The sequence below is a fragment of the Aythya ferina genome, assembly GCF_964211825.1.
Source record: "Aythya ferina genome assembly, chromosome: 11".
Lineage (NCBI taxonomy): Eukaryota > Metazoa > Chordata > Aves > Anseriformes > Anatidae > Aythya > Aythya ferina.
Window position 1 is genome coordinate 8877332 of NC_140307.1, and position 24509 is coordinate 8901840.

Here is a 24509-nt window from a genome sequence, read left to right on the forward strand (position 1 = left end):
GACAGAAAAATCCAAACAGTTATTAGATAGTGTAAAGAAATAACATTTTCTTCCTGTCAATTCAAATATTACTGATACTCATTTTTCCCCCCAGCTCATCCACTGTCCTGAGCCAAAGCATAGTCTCATTATTGGCCAGTTCCTCCTTTTGTTGATAGAAGTGGAAGTAGTGGGGAGCTGAGCACATTAGCACATGGTGCCTATACAGACTGGAGTTACAGGTAGCTACCAATGCGGAACAGCTGTCTGAAAGTACGGGCTGGTGCCTGGGAGAAGGCAGGCAGAAGCTGCTGTTCACCACCTTGAAGCTGATGTGCTACCAGTATGCTTCATAATTGGTGTTTTCTAGTCAGAACTCAAAGGTGTGGGGGTGTCTTTGTCGCCCTTCCCTTTCCTCTGCCCTTGTTCTCCTGTGCCAGGCAGTCAATAGGTGCATTGGCCTGCAAAATGTGGCTCAAACAGCTTGCTTTTAAGGCCACTTTTTGGAGTGGGACAAGAAATCAGTGGCATGAAGCAAAATCCTGTGTGAGTTTCGTTTGGTTTGCAGTTAAATGTCCTTGTGTCTTGCTGTTTTCCCACAGTTTTCTCTGTTGCCGTTTGAACTCAGACAATCAGTACAAAGAATGGGTTATTTTACTTTATCTCATTCCCCCCTCGTTCGGGGGGTTAAAGACAGGTTCAAACCTCATGAGCTGACTCTTTGCATGAAGTCTGTGTGACTGGAATGCAGTTAACTGGTTGCTAATCTGCTACATGGGAAGGTGATAATGTGTAATACAAAGAGTCCACAGTGGTAACGTCTCATAGAATCTGATTTGCCATACACCAGCTTTCTGCAGTGGTTTCTTTGATAGGTACGCCACTGGCTGGTGTTTCAGGTGCCAAACTTTATTTGCACTGCTGCCCATTCGAGCCTCTTGCCATCAGAACTGGCAGCATAATGGTAGCACAGGCTGCAGTTTGCACATGCATTTTGGGAGTAAGCCTTGTTCCATATCGTTTGTTCCCATTTTCAAGGTTTTGTAGCCATTTAAAGCATGCAGTGGCAAGCAGGGTGTGTACTAGTAGTTAAGCTAGCTTTCTTTAACTGTGTGAAAATTAAAGCCACAAACTGAGCACTGTTTTCCTTTTCCATCCCTCAGCATTGACAAGATATCTAAGGTAACCTCTCCTGTGTTGGTAATCCATGGTACCGAAGACGAGGTGATCGATTTCTCCCACGGCCTGGCAATGTACGAGCGATGTCCACGAGCAGTAGAGCCCCTCTGGGTAGAAGGGGCTGGGCATAATGACATAGAGCTTTATGCACAGTACTTAGAGAGACTAAAACAGTTCATATCTCATGAACTTCCCAACTCCTGAAGAAGCCTACCTGATTTTACCTCAGTTACTGTGAACGGAAGAAATTACCTGTTTTTGCACATGCTTTAACTGGATAGCTGTAATAGCTTTATACTATGAAGAAATGCCCTGTATTTAGGGTGTTCTAATCAAACATCTGATGAAATTTGTCTTTTATATCTGGAAACTATTCTACTAATGCACACAATATGGTCAACTACTGTAATTCCAACAATTTTTAGCTTCATTGCCCTGAAGGAAGTGGGGAATACTAGCTGCTTATGGGGACACTTTTTACCTAGTGCTGTATTCATTGAAGATCAGTTTTCTCTGTCTCACTTCTGATCGTTTATAGTTCTGTCCTACAAAGACTTTTTTTTTCAATGTTCTCAGTGTGTAGAACATAACTGTTATGAGCTACAGCTTCTTCTAAACAATCAGCCATGGGTTCAATCTAAGGGAGTACTTTCTTTGTAAAGTTTCTAGCTGTGGTATTGTAATTGGAAAGTTATTGTGATGAAGTTCCTCCTCCTCCCTTTTAGTGTTCTTTTGTTAACTTACTGATCTTCCCAAGTAAATTATTTAAATATACTTTTTCCTGATAATAAACAAACTACTATATGGGGCTAAACTCTGTAATGACTTCTCCATTACCTTGTATAAACATAACTGGAATATTCTCAAAGGAACTATGGACAAAATTGCTTTTGTTTAAAAATAAATGTGTAAATTTACTACTAGAAAACTCATTTTAATATTCAGATGGTCTGAATAATAGCCATAACAGACATTTCCTTCTGTAAAGCATTCCTGTAGACTTTTTAAAAGTACTGTACATATTTGAATTTACATTGTGCATAGATTCTTAATTGGTAGTTTTAATTTAAGTCTAGCTACAATAAACTGCAAAATTCTGGTTTGTATATGATTGAATACATTTTGTTAAAATATGTTTTTATCCCTATATTATTTTGCTATTAAAGTTTTATAAAGTTTCCAGGACAAAAAATTTACACATTTATGTTTTGATGAATTTATGTAACTAAATTTTCATTGAGCTGATCTTTTTAGTTTAGGAGTAATTTGATTCTTTGACACTGGAATCGCACAGATTATGCATCAGAAATGCAAAACATGTAATTGTTACACTACTAGCATAGGTCTAATTTTTCCAAATTTAAAGGCCTTAAATGTACTGTAAGCCTCAGATTGTTGTATAAATTGATCGCGATTGATTGCAGTTTGTGTCCTGTTGCTAGAATGCAACACAGTGGTTGTAATGGAATAAAGGATGCATGGATTAGATCTTGCTGCATTTTTTGAATCTTATTTTCATACAAAAAAAGAACAAAATGTACTTAAATGTCATTACTTAGTTCCTTTTTTTTTTTCCAAGGAAAAGCTATCCTAAAGTAGAAAGCCTCATTTCCACACAGTATGGTATGTAGATCAAATCTTTAAAAGATTATTTTTAAATGATGTCCAGCTGTTTTTAAATAACAAAAATACATGAGTCATGGCTGAGAAGAAATGTCTGAGCGTCGTTGTCATGAGACCTTGCAACAGGCCTGCAGTTAATTGTCAGCACTGCAAGTGTGTCTGGTGTCTTTGGCTATTGGCTTGGCCATATTACTGTAAAAGGGGGGAGGGGGAAGGGTGTTTTTGTTTGTAGTGGTGTGGGGAGTAGGGGAGAAATGAGGACACCTGTCACTTCTGCACATCATTTGGCTTGTTACTCTGGGTGCTTGCACCTGCGCTGTCCAGTCAGTTTTAAATTCCCCAAGCACCAGGGTACCCGGCTGTTCTCTTCCTGTATTTTAAGTAAATATTCAATTACATCTCATTTGTCTGTTTTTTATTTGTGCACCTTTGTAAATCCAAGGTGGGTGTGTTGTTTTCTCCATTTCTACATGTGTTTGTTTCTTGCTGAGCTCAGTGGAAGCAAAGCTGATGGCCATGGTATAGGGAGGTGCTCCAGGTTGCTCTTCAAGTGTAAGCCTCCCCACGTAGTGACCTGGGGAATTTCTACCTACTGGCCAATGCTGTTTTGATACCTCAATTGAACTTTGTGTTGCTCTGAAAACTTCAGGCTACAATGTTGTTCTCCTCAGGACCCCTTTTGATTCAAGGAACTGGTACTTAAATTCTCTTCCCTATTGTTTCTTTTATGACTGCGGGAATTAAAGAAGTACTAATTTTGTGACTTGTCCTTGAATCTGCTTTGTTTTTGACAGTATTCCTCTGTTACTGAGATCCCCAAATCTGAATTCAACATTGTTACACTGGTCCCAGGGTCACTGCATGTGCAGCCCAAGTTCAGTGTGCTGACTGTATGTGAATTTCCCCTTCTACTGTCCTTTATTTGTTCATATTTCTGCATAACTGTAGTGCTCACAGACGCCTTCCTATACTTCTGGCTTCTGCATTGCCTGTTTTGCTCTGCAAAGTTTGTCTATATTGAACTAATACAAATATTTTACTGTTAATTAGAATGTTAATTAATGACTTATCAATGATTCACTGGGCTTTTCATTTTCTTTTAATTCAATTATCTGTTGACCTGTTTGGTTCCTTAAACAATTTTTGTTGTAGCCCTGTTCCCATTGAATAGTTCTTGGATGAGTTGTGAATTTTTTTATATAATTTCCTGGCACGTCCTTTAAGGAAAACAAATAGTAGTGAGCTTCTTTATGCTCTTTTAGCTGAAGTGATCCCCTGTATCAAGGTATCACTGTTTCAGGCATTTCATAGTACTAGTGCCTGCCAGCATTAGAATTATTAGTTAAAAAATCTCTGGCCAACTCATGAAACTGTTTATAAGACAGTAGGTTTCAGGTCCCCATTTGTTTAAAGCAAAAAAAAGGTTGGAACAGAAGTTTTAGGTGGTGGAAAAGGGGATGATGTGAGGTTATGAAAGAGAAACTTTGGATTGGACTAAAAAAGTAGCTTGTTCCAGCAAACTGCTAACATTCACTCATTTAAATGTATAATGTGGGCCTTTACAAGAACTTGTTATGCATATTTTAGAGCTACCAAGGTGTCACTGTGAGAGTGGCTGTATATGCCTGGATAAGTTATGCAATGGGTCTTCCAAGAGTGTAAATAACTTTTTTTTCCCCCATTTTTCCTGTGTGACTTGCTAACTGTTTATACAGTGCAGCAGTACCTGACGTACAGCTTCTTTTCAGGAAGGTAAGTTGTGGAGCGTCTGGTCTTAAATCAGCAGTTGTCTAACATTCGTACTTTGAAAAAGCCCGAGGAAAACATTTGTTACAACTTTAAAGGTGACATTTTTGAAGGAGTTTGCGCATCTTTTTAAAATTTATGTAACTGTTATAAATTTAGCCTGTATTTGTTCACACAGAGATGTGTTACCCTTGTTGCTTCTGCTACATTTTTTTTTTTCCTCCAGTTCTTTGTCATTCCTGCAGCGTGTGGCAGCTCTGCTCAGGGCACTGACCTGTCAGATTTCTGAATGCCCAAACCTGTATTTACACTTCAGTGTAAATTCACTTCAGTATTGTGTGCTTCATTTATAAATCCTGTATCACATTTGCTTTTTCTAAATAATGCTAAATATAGAAATAGAAAACCAGTCCCCTCTCCTCCTGCGGTTACTTGATTGTTCTCATCTGGCAAATCCTTTTTTCCCTAGGTCCATTCTCATGAATGTAAATCAATGATCTTATTTAAATCAATTTAACTTCTCCATATCCAATCTCCCTTCTTTGTGGATTCACCATCTGTGCTAGCTCTGAAATTTGTTGTTTTGCAACTGCAGTCGTTTTGTCCTCCCAACACTAAGTGTAGGACAGCTCTTTGGTGGTGGGCACGCTGCTGCTGGGAACGAGGTCAAGCCCCAAGCCTACCTACTTCATGGCTCTCAAAGTCCTGCAGTAATTGTTAGGTCAAATCAGGATGAATTTCAAAGTGAATTTCATCATATCTCAGATGTGTAATATTTGGGTCTCAGAACTTCATTATGACAGTGAAAAGGACAAACTCGGAGCATCAGAGTGAGTGCTGCTTTGTTTCCCCAGTGCCTGGTTTTGTGGCTGGGTTCCAGCAGTAACCAAATTAATTCTGCGGAAAGTTAGAGTAACGTGCATGCCGCCTCTCTCTCAAAACAAACAAAACCAAGCCCTCACCTCTTCGAGGTCTTAACTTTACATTGTTTTCTGCTTCCTCCAAAGGTAAATGTGCATCTTTGGGGTTTCAGGAGGGCAGGCTGTGAGGGGGTGCAGCTGAGCTCTGCCATCCTGCAGGCTGGCTGGGGAGCAAGCAGTGCGCGCCGTGCTTGCAGCATTACCTGCTTTTCCTCACTTTTCCAAAGCCCCTGCTCCCCAGAAAAGTTGAAGCATTTGAGCCAGCTCCGGACACGGCAGACTCTTGCCCCCAGCAAGAAAAAAAAATTAAAAAAATTAATCCCCCCCGCTGGCTGGAGGCGGGCTCGCAGCGGGGCCGGGCGGCGCTGCCCGCGGCATGGAGCTGCCCGCAGCCGGCCCCTGCGCGCCCGCGGGACTTGCGCCTCCAGCCATGGGGCCGGGTAAGGGGGCGCCGGGAGCGGGGACCAGCGGCCGGGGGGAGCCCCAGAAGGGCGGCCAACCCCCTGTCTGTGTTGCAGGGAGCCCCCCGAGGAGCGCTGCCCTCATCCTGCTGGTGCTGCTGGTGCTGGGCGCACGGCCAGAGGCGCAGGAGACGAGTGTCCGCAGGCAGCAGAGACACGGTGACCGTCCCCACTCGGGTGCCCGGCGGTGGGGTGGGCAGTGCTGGGGAGGAGGAGGAAGGAGGAATATTTTGTTAGAGCCCACCTGGGGGCTGCCAGAAAGGCAGCGAGCTCCGTGCTGGAGCCCGGGGGCAGCGGGGGGATCGAGGCTGCTTGGACTCGCCGCCCCTTGGTGGGAGGGAAGCTGAGACCGGTTTCCAGCTAATAGGTGGCGCGGTTTGATTATGGCTTTGGAGGTGACTACGTGCAATGGGCCCTTGATTCATTTCCTCTTTACTTCCTCAGGCCTTTTATAATGTAAGGGCTGTCTTTGAAGACAAGCCGTCAGCCCAAAGTTGTGCTCACTCTACGTGATGCTTTGCGCAGCAGTTTATCCTAGAAAGTTTGCAGACCTGCTTAGAGGTTTAATGAAATTTGTGCTTCAAGTCGCTTTGCTGTTGGATATGCTTGAGGAGGGATGCCTTGGGCTGACCCCGAGCCCTTCCCTTTGTCCCAGGGCAGCACCAGGCAGGTTGCAGCCGTGCGGCACAGCCACTCACCCCAGTGCTTCTGCATGGGACGGGTGGGTGACACGGACCCAGCTGGTGCCTCCGTTCTCTCTCTCCTTGTTCCTCTGGGGAGCTGGCATGAGCTGTTAGCTGCCCCCAGCTTCAGCATGCCTATAGATAAACCAAATTGATCTCAGGGTTGCGTGAGTTGGGTTCTTGCAGTGTCTGTGGGTTGCTCTGAATGAAAGATGCACTAAGGATGCAAAGTGCCGCTTTTGTGGTGCTATTCCTGAATCATTCACTGCCATATAGTCCTACCAGGCATATTTTGCAGTTTCTAAGTAATACAGGGTTATCTTTCAGTGAATTACAGCCATAAATGTTTAGTTTGTTACATAAAATTCCGGTGTACTGGTAGAACATTTAACTAATATGTTTACAATACACAACTAACCTGATGGATGGTAAGTCACGACTACTTTACTTAACTCCAATCTTGAAATCAAATAAAAAGTATTTGAAGCTTCTAAGACATGCTGGACTGGGGTCCACCTCTAGGAAATAGAACATTCTTAAAAATTTTGTCTGCTGTTTAAAAATGAAAGCGAGCGCTGCAGGCACATTCCAGGGCTCGAGGACGTGACCTCCAGCATTTAGCAGTATGTCCTTATGTTAAGCCATTAACTATTTCAAACACTCCAGGCATGATGCAACCAAGTTTTGCCTTCCTTGTCCCTTTTAATTAGTAGAGCTTTCCAGGATGTTTGCAGTCCGACTTATGAAGTCCCAGCCTACCGATGTTGAATTTAATTGTTTTATTGATCATTTCTCAGGGTGTAAATTGAACCTTCAGGCTCTGCCTGGATGAAGGAGTGCTGCGTAGGGAGCACTGCCTTAGATACAAACTTAAGCTCCAGAGAGTCTCCTGTAGCAGTCAGTACCTCATCCACAAGAGGAGGCTGCTGTGGCCTCTGAGCCCCAGCTTAACCCCGTTACATCAGGGTAATAATGGCTTTGATCAGCAGGTGGAGACCAGGGAGAGCACCTGGGAAGCAGAATGGAGCCTTTAATTGAGACCCAGCCTATAGCTCTGGGAAAACTGGAGGCTGTGCTAGGCCCTGGGGCTGGGCTCAAAATGGGAATGGCACAGTGGGAATGTAAATTTTCCTTTCTTAGTCATGTAAGAAAAAGGCTGTTAGAGTCTTTAATAGGAATCACTTTTTTTCTTAACGTTTTTCAGACAATTATATGGAGTAGAACATACCATTTTGATCTTTTTTTTTTTTTTTTTTTTTAAGGAATTTCTGTACTCTGGAGTGTATATGTTTAATAAGGGTATTTTCCATATTGTTTAGGGAAAATATTATTTTAATTAAAAGAAAACAACAACCACCACCAAAAAGAAAAAAAAAATTATCACATTTTAGTACCCCCAAATCTGCCTTTTTCTAAATCTATCTATGGATTTGACCTGTAGAACCTCACAGCTGGTTTGTCAAAGTAGTGTAACAATTTGTAGTGTATCCAAGGATACAGTGAAATATTCATAAAAGTGTCTATGTACATATTTATGTACAAAAGAAAGAAGCCCACCAGGATTCTTCACTGTTTGTTTAATAGGTTTTGCTGTATTTATAATTATTTCAGGGCATAGCCTGAATCCCAACAGTTCTTGGTGGGATATGGAGTACAAAGGACTGCTGCACAGTAAGAAAACCCTTCCTGGGACTGTGGGCTCACACAAACTCTCCAGCCTACTCAGAAGCAGCTCTCCCCTCGGTCACAAGGACAGCAGAAGTTTGCTGAGCCAGAACTTGGGCCAGAAATCACAAGAAAAGCAGTTGTCCTGTGACATGCTCCTTAAACTCTCCAGGTATATTTTAATGGATACCTTTGGACCCAGCTTGGCCTGGAATCTCTTCCAATTTTATCACTGTGATCGGGAAGTCAACCTGCCCAAAATTCACGTCAGTCCTCTCAAGCTGGCACAGCACAAGCTGAAGCCTTTTCTGCTGCACAGGATGCTTCAGCTGCTCAGGAACATGGGAGTGCTCTCCGAAGGTCAGCAGTCCAAGGTCTTCGCTCTGCTCAAGAAGCAAATGCTGAAAGCAAGGAAAACGCCCATAAAGCCCCAAGTGGAGCAAAGTGGTAGGTACATAAGGAGGAGATGGGTTTGATTCTGTCGCGCCAATGGGGCTGAGGTGGGAGCCAGGCTCAGTGTGCAGGCCCTGGTGCTTTGCCGAGCGATGACGAGGGCTGAGGTGCTCAGCCTGAGGCAGGAGGTGTGTGCTGAGGTGGCTGGCAGCAGCCACAGTCTGCATAAGAGGAGCCTTTGGGGCGGCATGTGGAGGGCAGTCGCCGCCGATGAGCCATAGATTGGTTGTGAGCTGTGTTGGTCTGTGGGATTCGATACCGGCGCTAAAAGCCGAGCTGTGGTAGTGCTGTACCCGGCTCGGTGGGGTTGCCAGGCCCATGGTGGCCTCTGAGAGCATCTCTAATGCATTAGGAGTGTGCTGCCACGGCTCCCCAGGGCACGGCTGTGCCAACGCCTCCCGCTGCCCCGCTCGGAGCTGGGGGCTGCCTGCGGAAACGTGTCAGGGAGCTGCGTTGCTTGGAAAAACATAAAATCTAGGAAGAATTACAAAATAAATAAAGTGAGAGATGACAGAATATACAGCTAGGAAGAGGAGCAGGAAAACTTCATTGATAACGTTTGTTTAATTAAGGGTAACATAGGAGGTGGCAGCCTGCGTCCTTTAGGCACTGGGTGCTCAGGAGGATGGGACGGGACCTGAGGGGGCTGAAGACTGGGGGTCATCGAGGCCTGAGGGGACAGGGGCTTGGAGGGCGTCGAGGCATGAGGGGGACAAGGTCTGAAGGGACAGGGGCCTGAAGGGACAAGGTCTGAGGGGACCGGGGCCTGAGAGGCCCGGGGCCGGGTCCGAGGCTGGGCGGCCAGGGCTGTGCAAGGGCGACGCCGCCCGGCCGGCCGCGGTGCAGTCCCGAGCAGGATCCATCCCTTGCAGCCCTGCAGGAGCTCCCCCGGCCCTCGGGGCATCCCCGGGCGGCTGCCGTGGGGGCAGCTTCTCTGTTCCGTACCGCCTGAAAGCCTCGGCAGCCACCGGGGTTTGTTAGGGAAGGCTCCGGCTGCGTTTGCCTTCGGAGCAAGCCGAGACGGGAGATGGCAGAGATCTCCTCGTACCAGGTAGCCCGTTAAGGCAGAGGAAGACGACCGACTTTATTTGCTAGAAATATAAACTTCAGTTTATAACCCAGAGTTACAACACTCAGAGGGCGACTCAGGATTTTTTTTTTTTTTTTTTTTTTTTGCAAGGAAGATCTGTAACAACACTCAGAGGAAGGCTCAGGATTTTTATTTTTATTTTTTTCAAGGAAGATCTACCCCAGCAGAGTGCTTGAGGCAGTGAGGATTAGTCATGATTTCCCACTTGCAGGTGTGAGGATGTTTGGGAACGGGCTCACGCTGAGGATGTGCCCTGTAACGGAGCGCTCTTGTATAAGCTTCAGCCTGGCACTGCTGCAAAGCAAAAATCATCCACAAAAAGGAAACTTGGGAAGGAATGAAAGGAAAAGATTTTAGCTCGCATGCACCAAAATACAGATAACAACAAACATTTCTGTGCTTTCCTGAAAATGAGACAGGACTCTTCAGAAAAACAAGATGATATATCCAGCCTCATTTGCTTTGTAATTTTCCTCCTCAGTCAGAGAAAACAATGCAGGAGAAAATGATACTGAAATAATTCACCTCCAAGAATTATTCTTGCCTTATAAAACAAACAAACAAACAAAAAGTAACAGAGCAGTGCAGCTATGTGGATTTTGAGACTACAGGGGGAAAATGGCTTTGAAGGATTTAAACAGTGCTCACACCACACAGATTTTGAGTTCTTGTTCAAAAAAAGGCCCTTGTCAAATAGAGTCACTTTTGGCTTTGCTAATAGTTTTGCAAGGCCTGCCTGAAATTTAGCGCTACCCAAAGCCTGTACTACACTTATTTCCGCTGTTACTAGGTTAGGTTAACCCTTGTTATCTTTCATTTACCTTGTAAGTCTATGAAATCTTTTGCAGAGTAAATGTTTTATGTAAATATATATGAGGTTTCTAGGGGACTGACAGGCTATAAAATAAAGGTTCAAGTTCTCCACCTCCAATTCTACACTTCTAGAACCTCAGAATTCAGAGAAACTAGTGTGTTTTAAGACAAAGCACTCCTATTTGTCTTGTCCTGCCTGCGGCTCCCACCAGTAGATAAATCTTTCTCCAAAAAATGAGCACAACCTACCATACCTCTGATAGCTGCTCTGCTTTCCCATGACCCATATTCATACATGTCATGTTCAGATAAGGAGGAGGCACGGTACTGACTAATGCCGCTTTTTGGACGGAAAATGCCAAAAGCTATTTGAGACAGGAATAGAAGTGCCAGCAATACATGATAGATGAACAGCCGGTAGCAAAGGTGGCAGCTCTAGCATTTCCCTGTATTATGGAGTGTTGTCATGAGGGAGTATTGGCTGGATGTGTTTCTCTGGGCTGGATGCTTATCTTGATTCAGCACCGCCCTGAGTCCCAGAGCAGGGTGTAGGAGAGCAAATGCATTTCCTTCAGCACAAGCGAGTGCTGCTCCTGCTCCAGAGCTGTCATCGGGAGCGTGGGCACGGCCGTGCCCCTCGCCCACCCCCCTGCTCCCAGTCTGTTCTCATATTTTGTCTGACAGCACTCGCTCCTTATTAACATAACTATAGCCTCTTTGTGCCCCCCAACAGAAGAAATCCTGCACCAGAATAAATTTCAGGGGTGACAGATTGGAACGGTTTGACCAGATGATGGCACACAACTGTCGCTGAGATCAGCAGCACCTGTGGCTTCACACCTCTTTGGCTTTGGCCCTGGGTGGGAGCAGTGGCTGGCACTGCTGCTCGCCTGCTTCTGGCTTGTCCTCACCACTGGACGCTGGGCAGCAGAGCAGAGACGAGGGATTAAACTCTGGGAAGGAGGTGGCAGTGGCTGCAATAAGCAGTTACCTGTATTTATGTGTTCCCTGGAAGCTCAGTTATGCTAGAGCCTAGGAAAAAATGTGGTGTTCTAGTTCATGGAAAGTAGAAGTGTGTGTGTTGGTCCTCCTGCAGGCAGTGCCGTGTGCGTGGAGACTGGAGGCCAGCCTGGAGCCCATAAGGGCGAGGAACAGTCCTAGTCCATGGGGGTAAATGCAAACAGATTGATTTGAAACTGCGTCCTGCCAGAGCACCTTCTAGAGGGGAGGCTTTTTGTCTGTTTCGCTGCGGGCTCTGACTGCAGCTTGGTCAGGTGAGGTGAGGTGATGTGGCAGATATCTCTCTGCTCCCCCACTGTCTGGGGGGATGTTTGCAGCCTCTAGATTCAGGTGCTCTCAGAGCTACCTGCTGCAGGATGGCCTGGCATAGGACACCCCTGTGGAAAGGTATCTATGGCAGGGGGCTTGGACCTAGTTGACCTTCAGGGTCCCTTCCAACCTGAGACATTTCCTGATTCATTCTGAGGTGCCAGGGGGCTGCAGGGAGAGATGGGGGTGGAGTGCCTCAACCCCTGCCCCTCCCAGGGCAGTTTCCAAGCCCCTGAACTCCACACTTCACACTTTTGAGCCCAGCTGGGTCCTCTGCGGGCTTGCACGGAGACCCCAAAGCCCTCCCCGGGCGGAGACCCGCTGTGACCCCCGGGAGCTGGGGGACCCCCGCAACAGCCCGGGGCCGGGGCCGACCTCTGCGGGCGGGCAGCGGGGATCTCCCCGGCCCCGAGCATCTCGGCGCCGGCCGCAGATATACCTCCGGGCTGGAGGGCTCGTCCCCAGCTGGGAGGAGCCAGCAGCGGAGCTGCTGTAAACAGTGCGGGCACCGCCGGCGGCTGGAAGATGGATATAAATAGGGAGGCGGAGGGGAGGCAGCCGGAGCGGAGGAGCGGGAGCTGCCTGCGCCTGCCTCTGCCCAGCAGCCCGGGTCGGGAGCTCCCGAGAGGCGGCGTACAAAGTTTGCGGCTCGGCGCTGCCGGGGCAATAGGTAAGAGGTCTTTTCGCCGGCCGGAGTTCGCCGGTGCTTCTCGTCCGTCTGCCGCTGGGGTTTTCTCCTCGCCGGCTCCCCGCTTGTCCTGCTGTCGGGGTTGTCACACGCTGCGTGCGGAGGGGGGGAAAGGAGGTTGCTTCTGGTTTCGCTCTTGCTAGGTTAAGAGGAGGAAAAAAAAATAATAAAGGAGGGAAAAAAAAAAAACACAGCCCAAAGCAAAATGTATCTTGGCGCCGGCTCTGTGCAAAGCCGCGGAGAAGGAGCAGGCGCCGCGCACGTGTTCGGGCGGCGGCTGCGGGCTGCAGGTAGCGGCCGGGGGGAGCCCGGGGGTGCTGCGGCTCCCCCTGCCCTTCGAGCCGGACCCGGAGCCGGTCCCGGAGCCGGTCCCGGTGCCGGCAGCGCCGCGGGACACATCGCGGAGCAGCGAGCGGCAGCGCAGCAGCAGGTCGGTACCGCGCCCCTCCGCCCCCGCCGCGCCCCGCCGCGCATCGCCGCCGCTGCCGCTGCCCCCGTCTGTTGCAGGGCCGTGCCCGGGGGCCGCCCCGCACCTCTCCCCGTGGCACCCCGGCTCCGACACCCGCCGAGCCGCCGTCGTGGGCCGGGGGGCGGCTCTGCGCCTGGAGAGCTCCGCTACCTTCCACTCCCTCGTCATCCGCGACGGAGGTAAGCGATGGAGGGGACGCACGCAGCCGGGTGGGGGGACGCCTCCCGGTCCCCTCTTTCACGTCCCCGCCGCTGGGAACCCCCTGACCCCACTGCTCTCCCCACGCCCGCCAGGGAAGCTGGTGTTCGCCGACCGCCCCCGCGGGCCGCCCATCACCCTGCGAGCCCGCTACATCCTCATCCAGGACGGCGGGGAGCTGCACATCGGCTCGGAGCGCTGCCCCTACGGCTCGCGGGCCACCATCTCGCTGTACGGGCGAGCCGCCGACGGGGCGGCCGTGGCCGGCTTCGGGCAGAAATTCGTGGGAGTGGGCGGCGGCGGCGTCCTGGAGCTGCACGGCCGGCGGCCTCGCTCCTGGAGCCTCTTGGACAAAACCCTGCACCCCGGAGGGCTCCGCCACGGCCGCTACACCTCGGAGAAACGCTGGGGCAGCCGCGGGCTCAACCTCCGCATCCTCGACGCCGGCACAGGGCGGGTGCTGGCGGCGGGGCGCTTCGACACCCATCTACGAGCCGGCGAGTGCCGCCGCCTGCTCGCCTTCCTGGCCCTCCAGCCCCCCGGCAGGGTGGTGGCGGCCGCCGTGGGGGACTCGGCGGCCCGCAGCCTCACGCTGGAAACGCGACTGCTCCTGCGGGACCGCCTGCGGAGCGAGCACATCGCCCGGCTGGGCTACAGGTGAGGCGAGCGGCGGGCGCGGGACTCGAACTCGCGGCCCCCGGAGCTTCGGCGGGGCGGGCCCGCGGCGCCACCATGGACAGCTCCGCGCCCGGCGCCGCGCGGCTGCGGGACAGCGCGGGGCGAGCCCCGACGGGGGGCGCGGGACGGGGCTCGGAGCAAGAGGGAGGGGGAATCCGGGGCTCCGAGCAGCCCCTCCGGGTCCCGGAGGCTGGGGGGGATGTGTGTGAGGGCTGCCTGCCCGACCGCTCCCTCCTGGTGTCCTTCAGGCAGCCCTGGGCGCTGGTGGGGATCCTCGGAGGGGACGCGCTTTCCACGGCTGAAGATAAGAGGGAGTATCACGGGAGCGGGACCACGGGGCTCGCCGTGGCCCAGAGGGATTTCCTGACCTACGATGGCACCCGCTTCACTGTTACTGCTTTCAGTGGATGGATTAAAGGTTTAGTGGCTCCTCATCGTTGTTCGCCTTCTGCTGCTTTGCTCGGTCTTCTCTGCCGGCTACAAATCTGAACTGTGCCATGATAGTAATAGCTGTGCCCCTATGCATGGTGACCACGCTAACAGCAGTACTCCCGTGATGTAACATTTAACTGCCTACAAAGAGCTGACACTGACATATTTAATGGCCAGAGCGCTTCTGTTGCACACAGTTATCAAGACAAAAATTAAATCGGTAAGCACTTGGACTAATTGTAGGACTCTGTCGTGTGCAACTGTAAAATAATTGATTGCTTCATTTTTCAGGGGTGCCTCATAATGGATTTAAAGTGGAAGTGTCTAAAGGGATAATTCTTCATTTAGTGGATGATGTTAGAAGTTGGTTACCTGGTGACAGGATTGTCATTGCCAGCACAGATTATTCTATGCATCAGGCTGAAGAGTTTAATCTCCTTCCCTGCCCTGAATGTAAAAATAATCAAGTGAAAATCGATGGTATGATTTTATATATATTTTTTTAACTGCTTGTTTGTTGTAAATACTTACATTGTTGTGTCTTTTATGTTCTACGTTTACACTTACTTACCTCTTTAGCTAATTTGTGTCCCATGTGGACACTTGTTGTAGGAGAGCTGAAAGGCCCTGATATCACAGTGGGATTTAAAATTTGGCCTGAGGCAGCCATCCCCTATAGAAGCCAGGGGAAGGGCTGATCTCCTCTGGATCAGATATCAGATACAGGGCATGTCCCAAACTTGGTGACTGCTTAAATGAAAGGTGTGCACTTGCCTAGAACACCACGATAACAAGGACACCGCGCTCCCCATGAATAAGAGGTTTCTGATTTTTACAGGCAGCCCACTTTATCTTCATATCGGAGAAGTCATAGATGGCATCGATATGAGGGCAGAGGTTGGTCTTCTGACTAGAAATATACTTATTCAAGGAGAAATGGAAGACTCCTGCTATGGACAAAATCAATGTCAGTTTTTCTCCTTTGACACATTTGGAGGACATATTAAAGTGAGTAATTTTTAATGCACGTGCCTGTAGGTTGTTTCAGGTAGCTCCTTCCCTGGTTTGTAAATGAGCAATATGCAGCTTGAAACTACCATTGTGTCTGGGGTAAAAAAGAATACTTATCTATGAAGGTGGGGAAAGTTTGTTGGCCTATTTTGCAGAACTAGACGTACAGTGAGGCTGTGCCATTTTGTTCTCCGCATATCCCAAAGCATACCCTTCTCCAGGCTAGTGGGGTTCTTTAGCTCCATTGCTGTTGGTAGGGGTGGTGTGAAGTTACACAGGTTGCAAAGTGCTGCTGAAGTAGCTGTGCTTCCTTCAGAGCAAACCTGCTCCACTCATGGCTCAGATAAGTGCTGGGTCTTGCCAGTTGGGATTAGCCCTCTCTGGGTTGTCCCAGGTGTTCCTGGTGGACGTGCAAAGTTTTGCTGTTCCAGGGGCTTTGTGTAAGATAAATGCATTCCCATTTAGTGGAAATCAGAGATCTGGGCAGGTCTGACCTAAACTCACTTGACAGAGATGAAGTTTACAGGAAACAGCCTGTTGGTAAGTGCTGTCCCTTTCTGTAGCTGGCAGGAGTATTTTGTCCACAGCTGTGTCACGCATTTATGTGCTGCTGTTGCTGTACGTGCTGTTTGGCAGCTATTCCTTGGCACCCCCACACCTGTAGGTGCGCAGCCGCCAGCATGCTTCTCCACAGGTGCTGCTGTGAGTCAGAGCAGGGAGCTGGCACCTCCTTCTGGGATCAGGCCCTGTTTTGTACTGCAAACATATTGCCTAATGGGGAAAAAAGTGTTTTTCTTTTAGCATGTTATTTATATTGCAACACCTTACTTGGACCTACACTTCTTTCAACAGATCCTAAGGAATTTTAGTTCTGTTCACATGTCAGGAGTGGAATTAAAGAACATGGGGCAGCAAATCCTGGGCAGTTACCCTGTGCATTTTCACATGGCTGAGGATGTGGATGAGAGAGGAGGATACGACCGCCCAACGTACCTCGATAACCTGGCTATCCACCACTGCTTCTCTAGGTGTGTTGCCATACATGGAACTCATGGCCTGCTGGTAGGAAACACATTTTATTAGTACCGAGTTAATTTCTTTGCTTAGGGCACTGCTAAACAGTAAGCCATTTGTGATGCAAAGAGAAATCAGAATATTGGAATAAGGTGTCTTTTCCCTCAGAGATGTCTTGACTTGTCAACCTCATTTGACAGGTTATGACTGCTGTTCTGGTGGTGCAGCTCTTTGAACTGAATTTCAGGTTCTTCATATTCTCCTGGTAATTAATATTATTAATGGTGTGATCAGATACAGTGAAATCTCTGTCATGGTTACTGTGGACAGTTTGTGATCATACAAAGTTTAATTTAAAATGAAAGCAATGGGCTTTTAATGGACATGACTGAAGCAATAGATCTTATTTGCAATGGAGATAAAAAAGACAAGGGTTGTTCAAGTCAGGGCAATGTGAAACAAATCCAAAAATTTTGCACATGACAAAGGGAATGCAATATGAGATGTACAGACCCAAATGGCCACTTCAGTGCCAGAAAAAACCCTCAGGAACTTGGCTTTGACCTAGATCTTCACAAGGGCATTGTGGAGAGGAACTTTTTTTTAAATAAAAAGCCACACATGCCCCAGCTGGAAAAGACAGGTTCCTGCTCCAGTCCTGACACGTCCAATTGCTGTGTGCTCTGTAGGGCCTGGAGTGGTATTTTCATGTTCATGGACATTTCCTCGTTCACCTGATGTGTGCTTAGGCAGAGACACTCCCAGAACTATTCATGACCTCCCAGGTTTTTCCTGGCAACATTTCTCAGCTCTAGACATAAAGCTCTGTAAGAAATGACATAGATACACTGTAGTGGGACCCTTGTCTAAAAGGGTCCACCAATAAGCAGGTGTTAGTAAAACTACAATATTGGACCTGCACAACTGAGACACTTTTCATGTGTCTTGAACAGTGTTTCTATTGTCCATACCACTCAAAATTATTGATTACCTTCTCATATATGAGATTCGCTCTGGCTATAGCACCTGCTTTTGTTGACAGAGCCCTTAGGTGGCAGGAGACTTGCACAGGATGTTTAGATACACTTCAACTCCCTGTCTCTTCCCATCAGTATTACACCCTTTGAATAGCAGGAGCCTGCCAGGAATGAAAAGTTAAGCCTTACATTAATATTATTCCTGAGAAGAATGATGGTCTTTCCCTAGGTCTTTATCAGAAGGGAGGTTGTCAAGGGTTTCGTGGGGTATGTGGAATTCAGTAGGTGTGCAATCAGGAATCCAAGAGTGAGATCCAGGCCACCAGCAACCAGGCTGGGGTGGCTTTGAGTCCATGAATTCATGGACAGATTTCATAGCAAAGGCTAAATAAGTGATTCTGTGGAAGAATCATGTGGTTGCAATGCATTCATTAAGAGTAATTACAGTGTACATGTATTAAAAAGCCCTGCTTTAAAATAAACTAAAATAATTTGCGGTTCCAGAGAACTGCAACTGTATCAGATAATGACAGTTAAATAACATAGGTGGGTATCCATTTTTGCACATGATATGTAACTTCAGCCTTTGAGAATAGACCAGACAGGTTTCTCTTCCCCCTTCCTCTTCAGAGGTAACTTCAGAAGTTATGGGAGTGCTGTGCTTTGTGCTGTGCTGTGCATGGGTCACACAGCATCGTGTGCGAGGCCTTTCTCCCATCTGCTTCTCCTGCGTGCCAGCCTTGTGCCACTTTGCAAGCCCACGGCAGCAGCACAGGCAGCTTGGGTTACTCACTGTGGTTAGAAAGCGGGCTGTGACATGCTGCTTGCTTCCCTCTGCACACTTACCGCAGAATACTGTAGTCTTACATGTATAAAGTTGCAGTGCCTAAAGGTCACTTATATTGTGTTGCTGGACTATATATAATTCAGTGTTTAGAGGCATCTTAAACATCTGGTGTTGGACACGCCAACAGGGCTGCAGCTTGTGTTGTGGACAATGTTGCATGCTGACACATACAGTAATATGCTACTGTTAATGTCACAGTGCTGCTGGCAGGCTTCCCTTTCCAAGCCTCTAATTTCTATCTGTGATGTGCTGGGAGTATTCAGTTGTTTCTGTTTTGATCTAAGAGCATGGATTCTCCTCATTAAGTGCAAATGTAAATGGTCTTTAAAATGTTATAGAAAAGCGATCAATATAATTTCATGTGTGTAGGTTTTCAGAGCCACCATGTGTTTCTGAAACTGTCACAAATTGTATTAATTAAAGCTAAAATCTGTCTTTGGATACAAGTCTGGTTTTAATGGACTTCTCTGAAGCACAGATTAGTTGAACTTCAGCTAAATCTATAAGAATGAAACTTTTTCCTTTATGGCAACAGGCATTTTGCCATTACCAATTCTCTCCAAAAAATAATCTTTGATGCAGCTCCTGCTCATCATTTGGAAGGATATGAGTAGTCAGATTTACTGTTCTTAGCAGGTTGGCAAAAGCACTTGCATTTCAATCTAAATCCGTTTCCTACCTGCATTCCTGAGATTAAACTGATAGAGACACTTTCTCTCAGTGTTGCTGCATGTAGGCTCTTGGTTATTTTCCTTGTAGCTCACCCTAAGCTAGTGCACCTGCATGCAGAACCTCAGTGGATTGCCAAAAATGTATCTTTTAGAGCTGGGTGCCTTGTTGCATGCTGCTTTTTTTTTTTTTTTTTTTTTTTTTTTTTTTTTTTTTTAACTCGAACACCTCTCTGAGGCCAAAACAAGAGCAGCAGATGACATGTTTGAGGGGCAACTGCCAGGAAATCAAGAAAGAAGTAGAAAATTCCAGTAGAAATATACTTATGGAAACTATAGTGTTTGTGACTCCAGCTGTTACGTACAGTTGTAGGCCATTAAGTGCTAATCACAGGATATGAATCTGAAATGGATTTGGTTCAAGTATCCCTCTGCATACAGAAATAACCAAATGGGTTAATATTAGTTAATCTTGCAGTTTTACAAGGACATAACTCTAACTGACGTCAACAGGAATTTGGTATGCTTGAAGAGTGAATAAATATGCTGACAGGGATCATGTGAAGTACAAAGTTCGGTTTAAGTGAGATTTAGTAACAAATAGTTGGTGCTTTAACTAACCTGATTTAGTTTTCACGTTTAAAGGATTTCTAAATTTGTCTTCATAAAGCTGTACATCAAAGGAGGCTTGTGCTAAATCCTCTTGGTCAAATTATGATTTAATACATGTCAGTTAATCTTAAATAGGCTGAAGCAGTGAGAGACCATCTCTGCCCAAGCTGAGCATTAAAGGAATGAAGTGGACTTGCATGTTCTAAAAGTGGAGCAGAAAGAACAGAAATATTCATAATATAAATTATTTCATATAGTGAAATTTCAAGATTTTTATTATTATTTTATTTGGGAAGTATTGCAGTCATGACAATTTCTGGATTAACCGGCCTAACTTTTTGGTTTATCATGCAAGACACATACATATTTACATAGGTATTTACTTCATGACACTGAAACATATATTTTCTCCTAGAGCTGAGAGGCGTCTTAAATCCAGTATTTTATGATTTTCCCTTAATTATGCACGTGATCTCCCTCAGAGTAATATTAATAGCAGTTACGCTGTATAGAAAGATCAGCCACTCTTATGCAAACCACATGCGGCTTGAGCTAGCTCCTGGATTGATGCACATTAAGACACTTCACGGTAGCAAAACTGCTCCTAGGAGTTTCTGAGTTCACTGATAAAGCACATCACTTGTCATTCCTTCTGCTCTTAGCATTGCAATCTGTGGCCTGTACACTTTCTTCCAGGTAAAAGACACCATTGGCTATGACACTCTGGGGCACTGTTTCTTCCTTGAAGATGGGACGGAACAACGCAATACGTTCTATCACAACTTGGGCCTCCTCACCAGGTCAGGAACGATCTTGCCCTCAGATCGCAATGAAGCTATGTGCCTTGCCATCCGGAGCCATGTCTATGGGAATTACATTCCTGTGCCAAGCACTGACTGCATGTAAGTGCTCCAGGAGATAGAGTTAGTTTTTGCACTGATGTTGAGGTTTGTAGCTGGGTCCTAAAAAACAAAACTTTTGATGATAATGTTTATGCTATTTGATGAAAAATGTGCAGCTTTTCCTATCATTTCACTTTTAAAAATATTTTAGCTCTTTGACCTTGTTTTGCATGTGAAGATATCTATTAGTATGTGCATGAAACCTGAGCAAGGAATACTTGCTGTTGTTTATTGCTGTTGCTGTTTTGCAAGAATCATAAATGCATAGAGTACTTTGCTTGTGTCTGAACCCCTTTCAGTCCTTTTGAACCAGACAGCTCCATGAAATTTGTCTGATAAGTGCAAGTAGGTGCAGTCCTGGTGTAAGCTGGCAAAAACATCACCTAGAGCAAAGGGAATTTTTGCCTGTTTTCACCAGGGCTGAATTTTGTATCTAAAGTCAACAGATACACAAGTACATGAGTATCTAGGCTATACTAAGAGATTTAGTGAGAACGTAGAGATTAGCATACAGCGCAGTGAGCCTCATTTAAAATGCAGTAAACAATATCCTGCTGTAGTTGACCAAAGTCAGCTTCCATTTTGGAGACTGATGTGCCAAAACATGGGCACCCAAGGGATCCAGGAACTGGCCTGGTTACTGTTTGCAAGTGAGAATATAATTTATCAACAGAAATTTGTATTTTCACATTTTCTGGAAAAGGATCTAGTGCCCAAACCCTACTTATTTTAATTTATGTAAGTAATCCAATTGAATTAATTACAGTTATGGTTGTTGAAATGCTATGGTTGACTATATGGTTAATATAGATTTATTGTGCACCTATTTAGTTGTTCTGTTCAAGCAAAGGAGTGGGGATTCTTGATCATGCAGTAGTTAAGGTAGATAAAAATTATTGAGATTTTCTGCTTAGAATGATCAAATTAATTGTTATGGTCATGAGAAATGGTTTACAGTGTTTTTACATGTGGTCTTTATTATTGCAAAAGATGTTATCAAATGAAGTAATACAACAGATCATAATGTTTTCATAGCTATGTCTGGCTTCTGTTTGTGCCACTGCTGATCCTCCCTCTGAGGCAAAAACTCTTTATTTGAACAAATGTCAAAATAATATCTCCTTAATCTCCTGCTTAATGAGCCATTTGTGGCTTGCAAGGACATTTGTTTTGTTTTCCAAGTGGAAGCATAGTAAATCCATAGCGAATCCCCTACCTCCTGCCATGGCCCCCAGAGTTCCTAAAAACAAAATAGAAGTTCACTTTTCAGGCTTTTTCCAAAGCTGCTTAACTTTTGGGAAGAAGAAAAAAAAAAAAAAAAAAAAAAAAAGACATCAGATTTCCTTAAGCTGCATTTAACAGAGCACAGATTTTGTGTTAATGGTCTCATGTAATTTACAATAAGTTCAGCATGTGACTCCATAAATGAATGTCTGACATCACTAAATGCTGTTCCTTAAAGAGAATCATTAAAAGGTTGTGTGGAGTTTTAAAGTCAATAGGAGGGTTGTGGCTGAAGTCCAGCACAGTGCTATGAAAATGTATCCCTTCCTGTTTGGTAACTGCTTAGGATCATTTTGATTTTGATTTTGATTTTTCAGGGCTGTCAGCACTTTCTGGATTGCAAATCCAAACAACAATTTAATAGAGAATGCAGCAGCGGGTGCTCAGGTAAAAACATTTAACTGCAATAACTATACTTTGCCTCCAGGTCCTGTATACTCTACTCTTATTGATGTCATTAATGTGAGGGCAGTGAATTTTTAGGAAGTCATCATAAAATTTGGATATATATTTCTGCAGCCTTTCTCTCTGTTAAGAACAAGTAGTTTCCTACAGTTGTCTCTGAGACTGATTTCTCTCACAATGGTGGCTGGAAGTGGTGTGTGGTGTCTCTTAACAAATGTTGATTTTTATTAGGAGTTAATAGTTAAATGCCCAATATAATTTTATGTTTGCATATATAAATATGTACTCTTTCTGTGTTGTTATCTCTGATGGTTAACCAAATCATGTTTGTGTTTAATGTGGCTGTATAGCACCTGTATTTCACCCCCAACATATGGATTTTTAAAACTCATGTGCGTGTGCCTCAGGGGCCCACTGTGCATGCCAAAAGATAAGAGGGGTGGTGTGAGAGTATGTGCTACTGTGTGTCCCCTGGGACTCACACGTGTTTTGCAGGCTCAGCTGAGAAATCTGGCCAGCACAGTGGGAAGCACTAAGTCCCCAGGAAATTCTATATCATTAACTGCACTGTCCAATTCCTTGACCCTTCCTTTGTTCTTTAGGATGTTGGGATATGGTACATCTTCCACCGGGTTCCAACTGGACAGTCCGAGGGGCAATATCCAGAGGGACAGGCTGAACATACCCCCCTGGGAGTATTTTACAACAACCGAGTCCACTCCAATTTCAAGGCACGTGGATGATTTTTGTATGTTACCACCAATACAACAGTACGGTGTAGGGTTGACAATGTCTGGTGCTCTGATTTATGGCTGTCTTAAATTTTGATTATGGTATTATAGAACTATATTAAGAGACACGCAGATTTTGGGGGTGATGCTCTTTCTAGATTAAAGTGGAACCTGAGCAAAATGGGGCTCCTGTTCAGTTGTCTGCATTAGAGAGGATGTGCCCAGGCCAGAGGTGCACCTACTAAATGAGATTTAAGGAATGAGAGGCAGGAGGAGGACACTGAATGCTGCTGTTGGCCACAGTGGTGCAAGGATATAGGGGGATGAGTAAAAATAGCTTGTGCCAGGGCCTGCTTATCACCTTTGAAAAATTAGACCAAAAATTCAAGGGTAATTCCAAGAAAAACACATTTCCCAAATATACTGTTGACATGAAAACTTAACCTGTAAGCTATAAAAAGCATTTTTAACTTACTTCTCAGGATTCTAGATTGAAATCAGTGCTGTTTTCTGGGCCTTGTGTATATTACATCTTGGTCCGTGACAGCTGCTGCTGTATCCCAAAGTCTTTAACTTGGCTACAGCAGCTCATGTTCTCTTTTGACTGTCGGGGGACTCGTCACTCTTTATTTAAAGCCTTACTTCTTAACAACAATCTTTTTCCAAAAATTTGTCAAGAGCTTGGCAAAGTCCCTTATTGCTTTCTGCAAGAGAGAGAGAGTGGGAGTTCAGTGCCTTGCATTGGGTCAGAAGGCAGCCCAAGATGTTGATGCGTAACACATGGCAGGGCAGGCTCTGTCCTGACTTCAGTGTGCTACATCCTGTGCTCATGTCATGCTGAGTGGTGCCAAGTGACACCGAAAGGGAAGAGAAAGCCCAGGCTTCAGGCACTCGCTCTGCATGCACTCACTCTGCCTGCACACACTGGCTGCCCACGTTCATTGATAAAATCTGTGATCTCTGGTCTCTTGTGTGCAGTCTGTTAAAATAATTGGAGTCATCTGCATTCTCAGGCTGGTTTGTTTATTGGAAAAGGAGTAAAGACAACAAGAGCCAGTGCTGAAGATCCCAGAGAGTATCTCACTGTCGATAATGCCAGGTAAGCACATGCTGTATGGCTAAGTATTTTGGATACTTGTATTGCTTCCTGGCTTCTGCATTGTATTTAGCAGATCATTAATGCCTCGTTATGGCCCAAGTATCTGAAAATACACACAAGCTCTCTCTGATGTGCAGAGGCAAATATTTAATAGCTATGCACTGAATTGTTTGTATTATTGCTGATCAAAAATGATACATGTGCACTTGGGGTTATGAAGACTAAGCCGTGAAGCACTTGAAAAGGATTCTAGATCCCATTATTCTGTTAGTGTGTTTGTAAACTTCAAAATTTATTATTAATTACTAAGAAGAACTTACATCTGAAAGATGACATAAGAGCTCCTAAGTGTGCTGCATTAACCCAGCTCCTTGCTTCAGGTTTCGCCCACATCAAGACGCTGATCCTGAAAAGCCGCGAGTTCCTGCCATAATTGATGGCCTTATTGCTTTTAAAAATAATGACCACGGGGCCTGGGCCAGGGGCGGCGACATTATTTTCCGCAACTCTGGGTAGGTTACTGTAATTACATGCCGTACCATTACCCTCACGG

At 45.9% G+C, this 24509-nt stretch overlaps 3 protein-coding genes across 4 annotated transcripts in view; all 3 read left to right on the forward strand.

Annotated features, from left to right (window-relative positions):
- The window catches only part of ABHD17C (abhydrolase domain containing 17C, depalmitoylase), a 34417-nt gene extending 31771 nt beyond the window's left edge, over nt 1-2646 (forward strand). The window contains exon 4 of the mRNA XM_084531571.1: nt 1143-2646. Coding sequence (XP_084387697.1) covers nt 1143-1362 — 220 coding nt within the window. The 3' untranslated portion in view covers nt 1363-2646. The remainder of the gene's footprint in view (nt 1-1142) is intronic.
- Nucleotides 2647-5758: 3112 nt separating this feature from the next.
- LOC311442558 (cell surface hyaluronidase CEMIP2-like) overlaps nt 5759-24509 on the forward strand; it is a 53689-nt gene continuing 34938 nt past the window's right edge. Inside the window, exons 1-14 of the mRNA XM_084531914.1 lie at nt 5759-5887; nt 5966-6067; nt 8203-8703; nt 13137-13277; nt 13392-13953; nt 14223-14392; nt 14698-14886; nt 15245-15414; nt 16270-16479; nt 20232-20437; nt 22039-22108; nt 22729-22857; nt 23871-23956; nt 24337-24468. Coding sequence (XP_084388040.1) covers nt 5824-5887; nt 5966-6067; nt 8203-8703; nt 13137-13277; nt 13392-13953; nt 14223-14392; nt 14698-14886; nt 15245-15414; nt 16270-16479; nt 20232-20437; nt 22039-22108; nt 22729-22857; nt 23871-23956; nt 24337-24468 — 2732 coding nt within the window. The 5' untranslated portion in view covers nt 5759-5823. The remainder of the gene's footprint in view (nt 5888-5965; nt 6068-8202; nt 8704-13136; nt 13278-13391; nt 13954-14222; nt 14393-14697; nt 14887-15244; nt 15415-16269; nt 16480-20231; nt 20438-22038; nt 22109-22728; nt 22858-23870; nt 23957-24336; nt 24469-24509) is intronic.
- CEMIP (cell migration inducing hyaluronidase 1) overlaps nt 12509-24509 on the forward strand; it is a 108067-nt gene continuing 96066 nt past the window's right edge. For both annotated transcript variants that reach the window (XM_084531912.1, XM_084531913.1), the window contains exon 1: nt 12509-12611. The gene's annotated coding sequence lies outside the window, so the exon portion shown is untranslated. The remainder of the gene's footprint in view (nt 12612-24509) is intronic.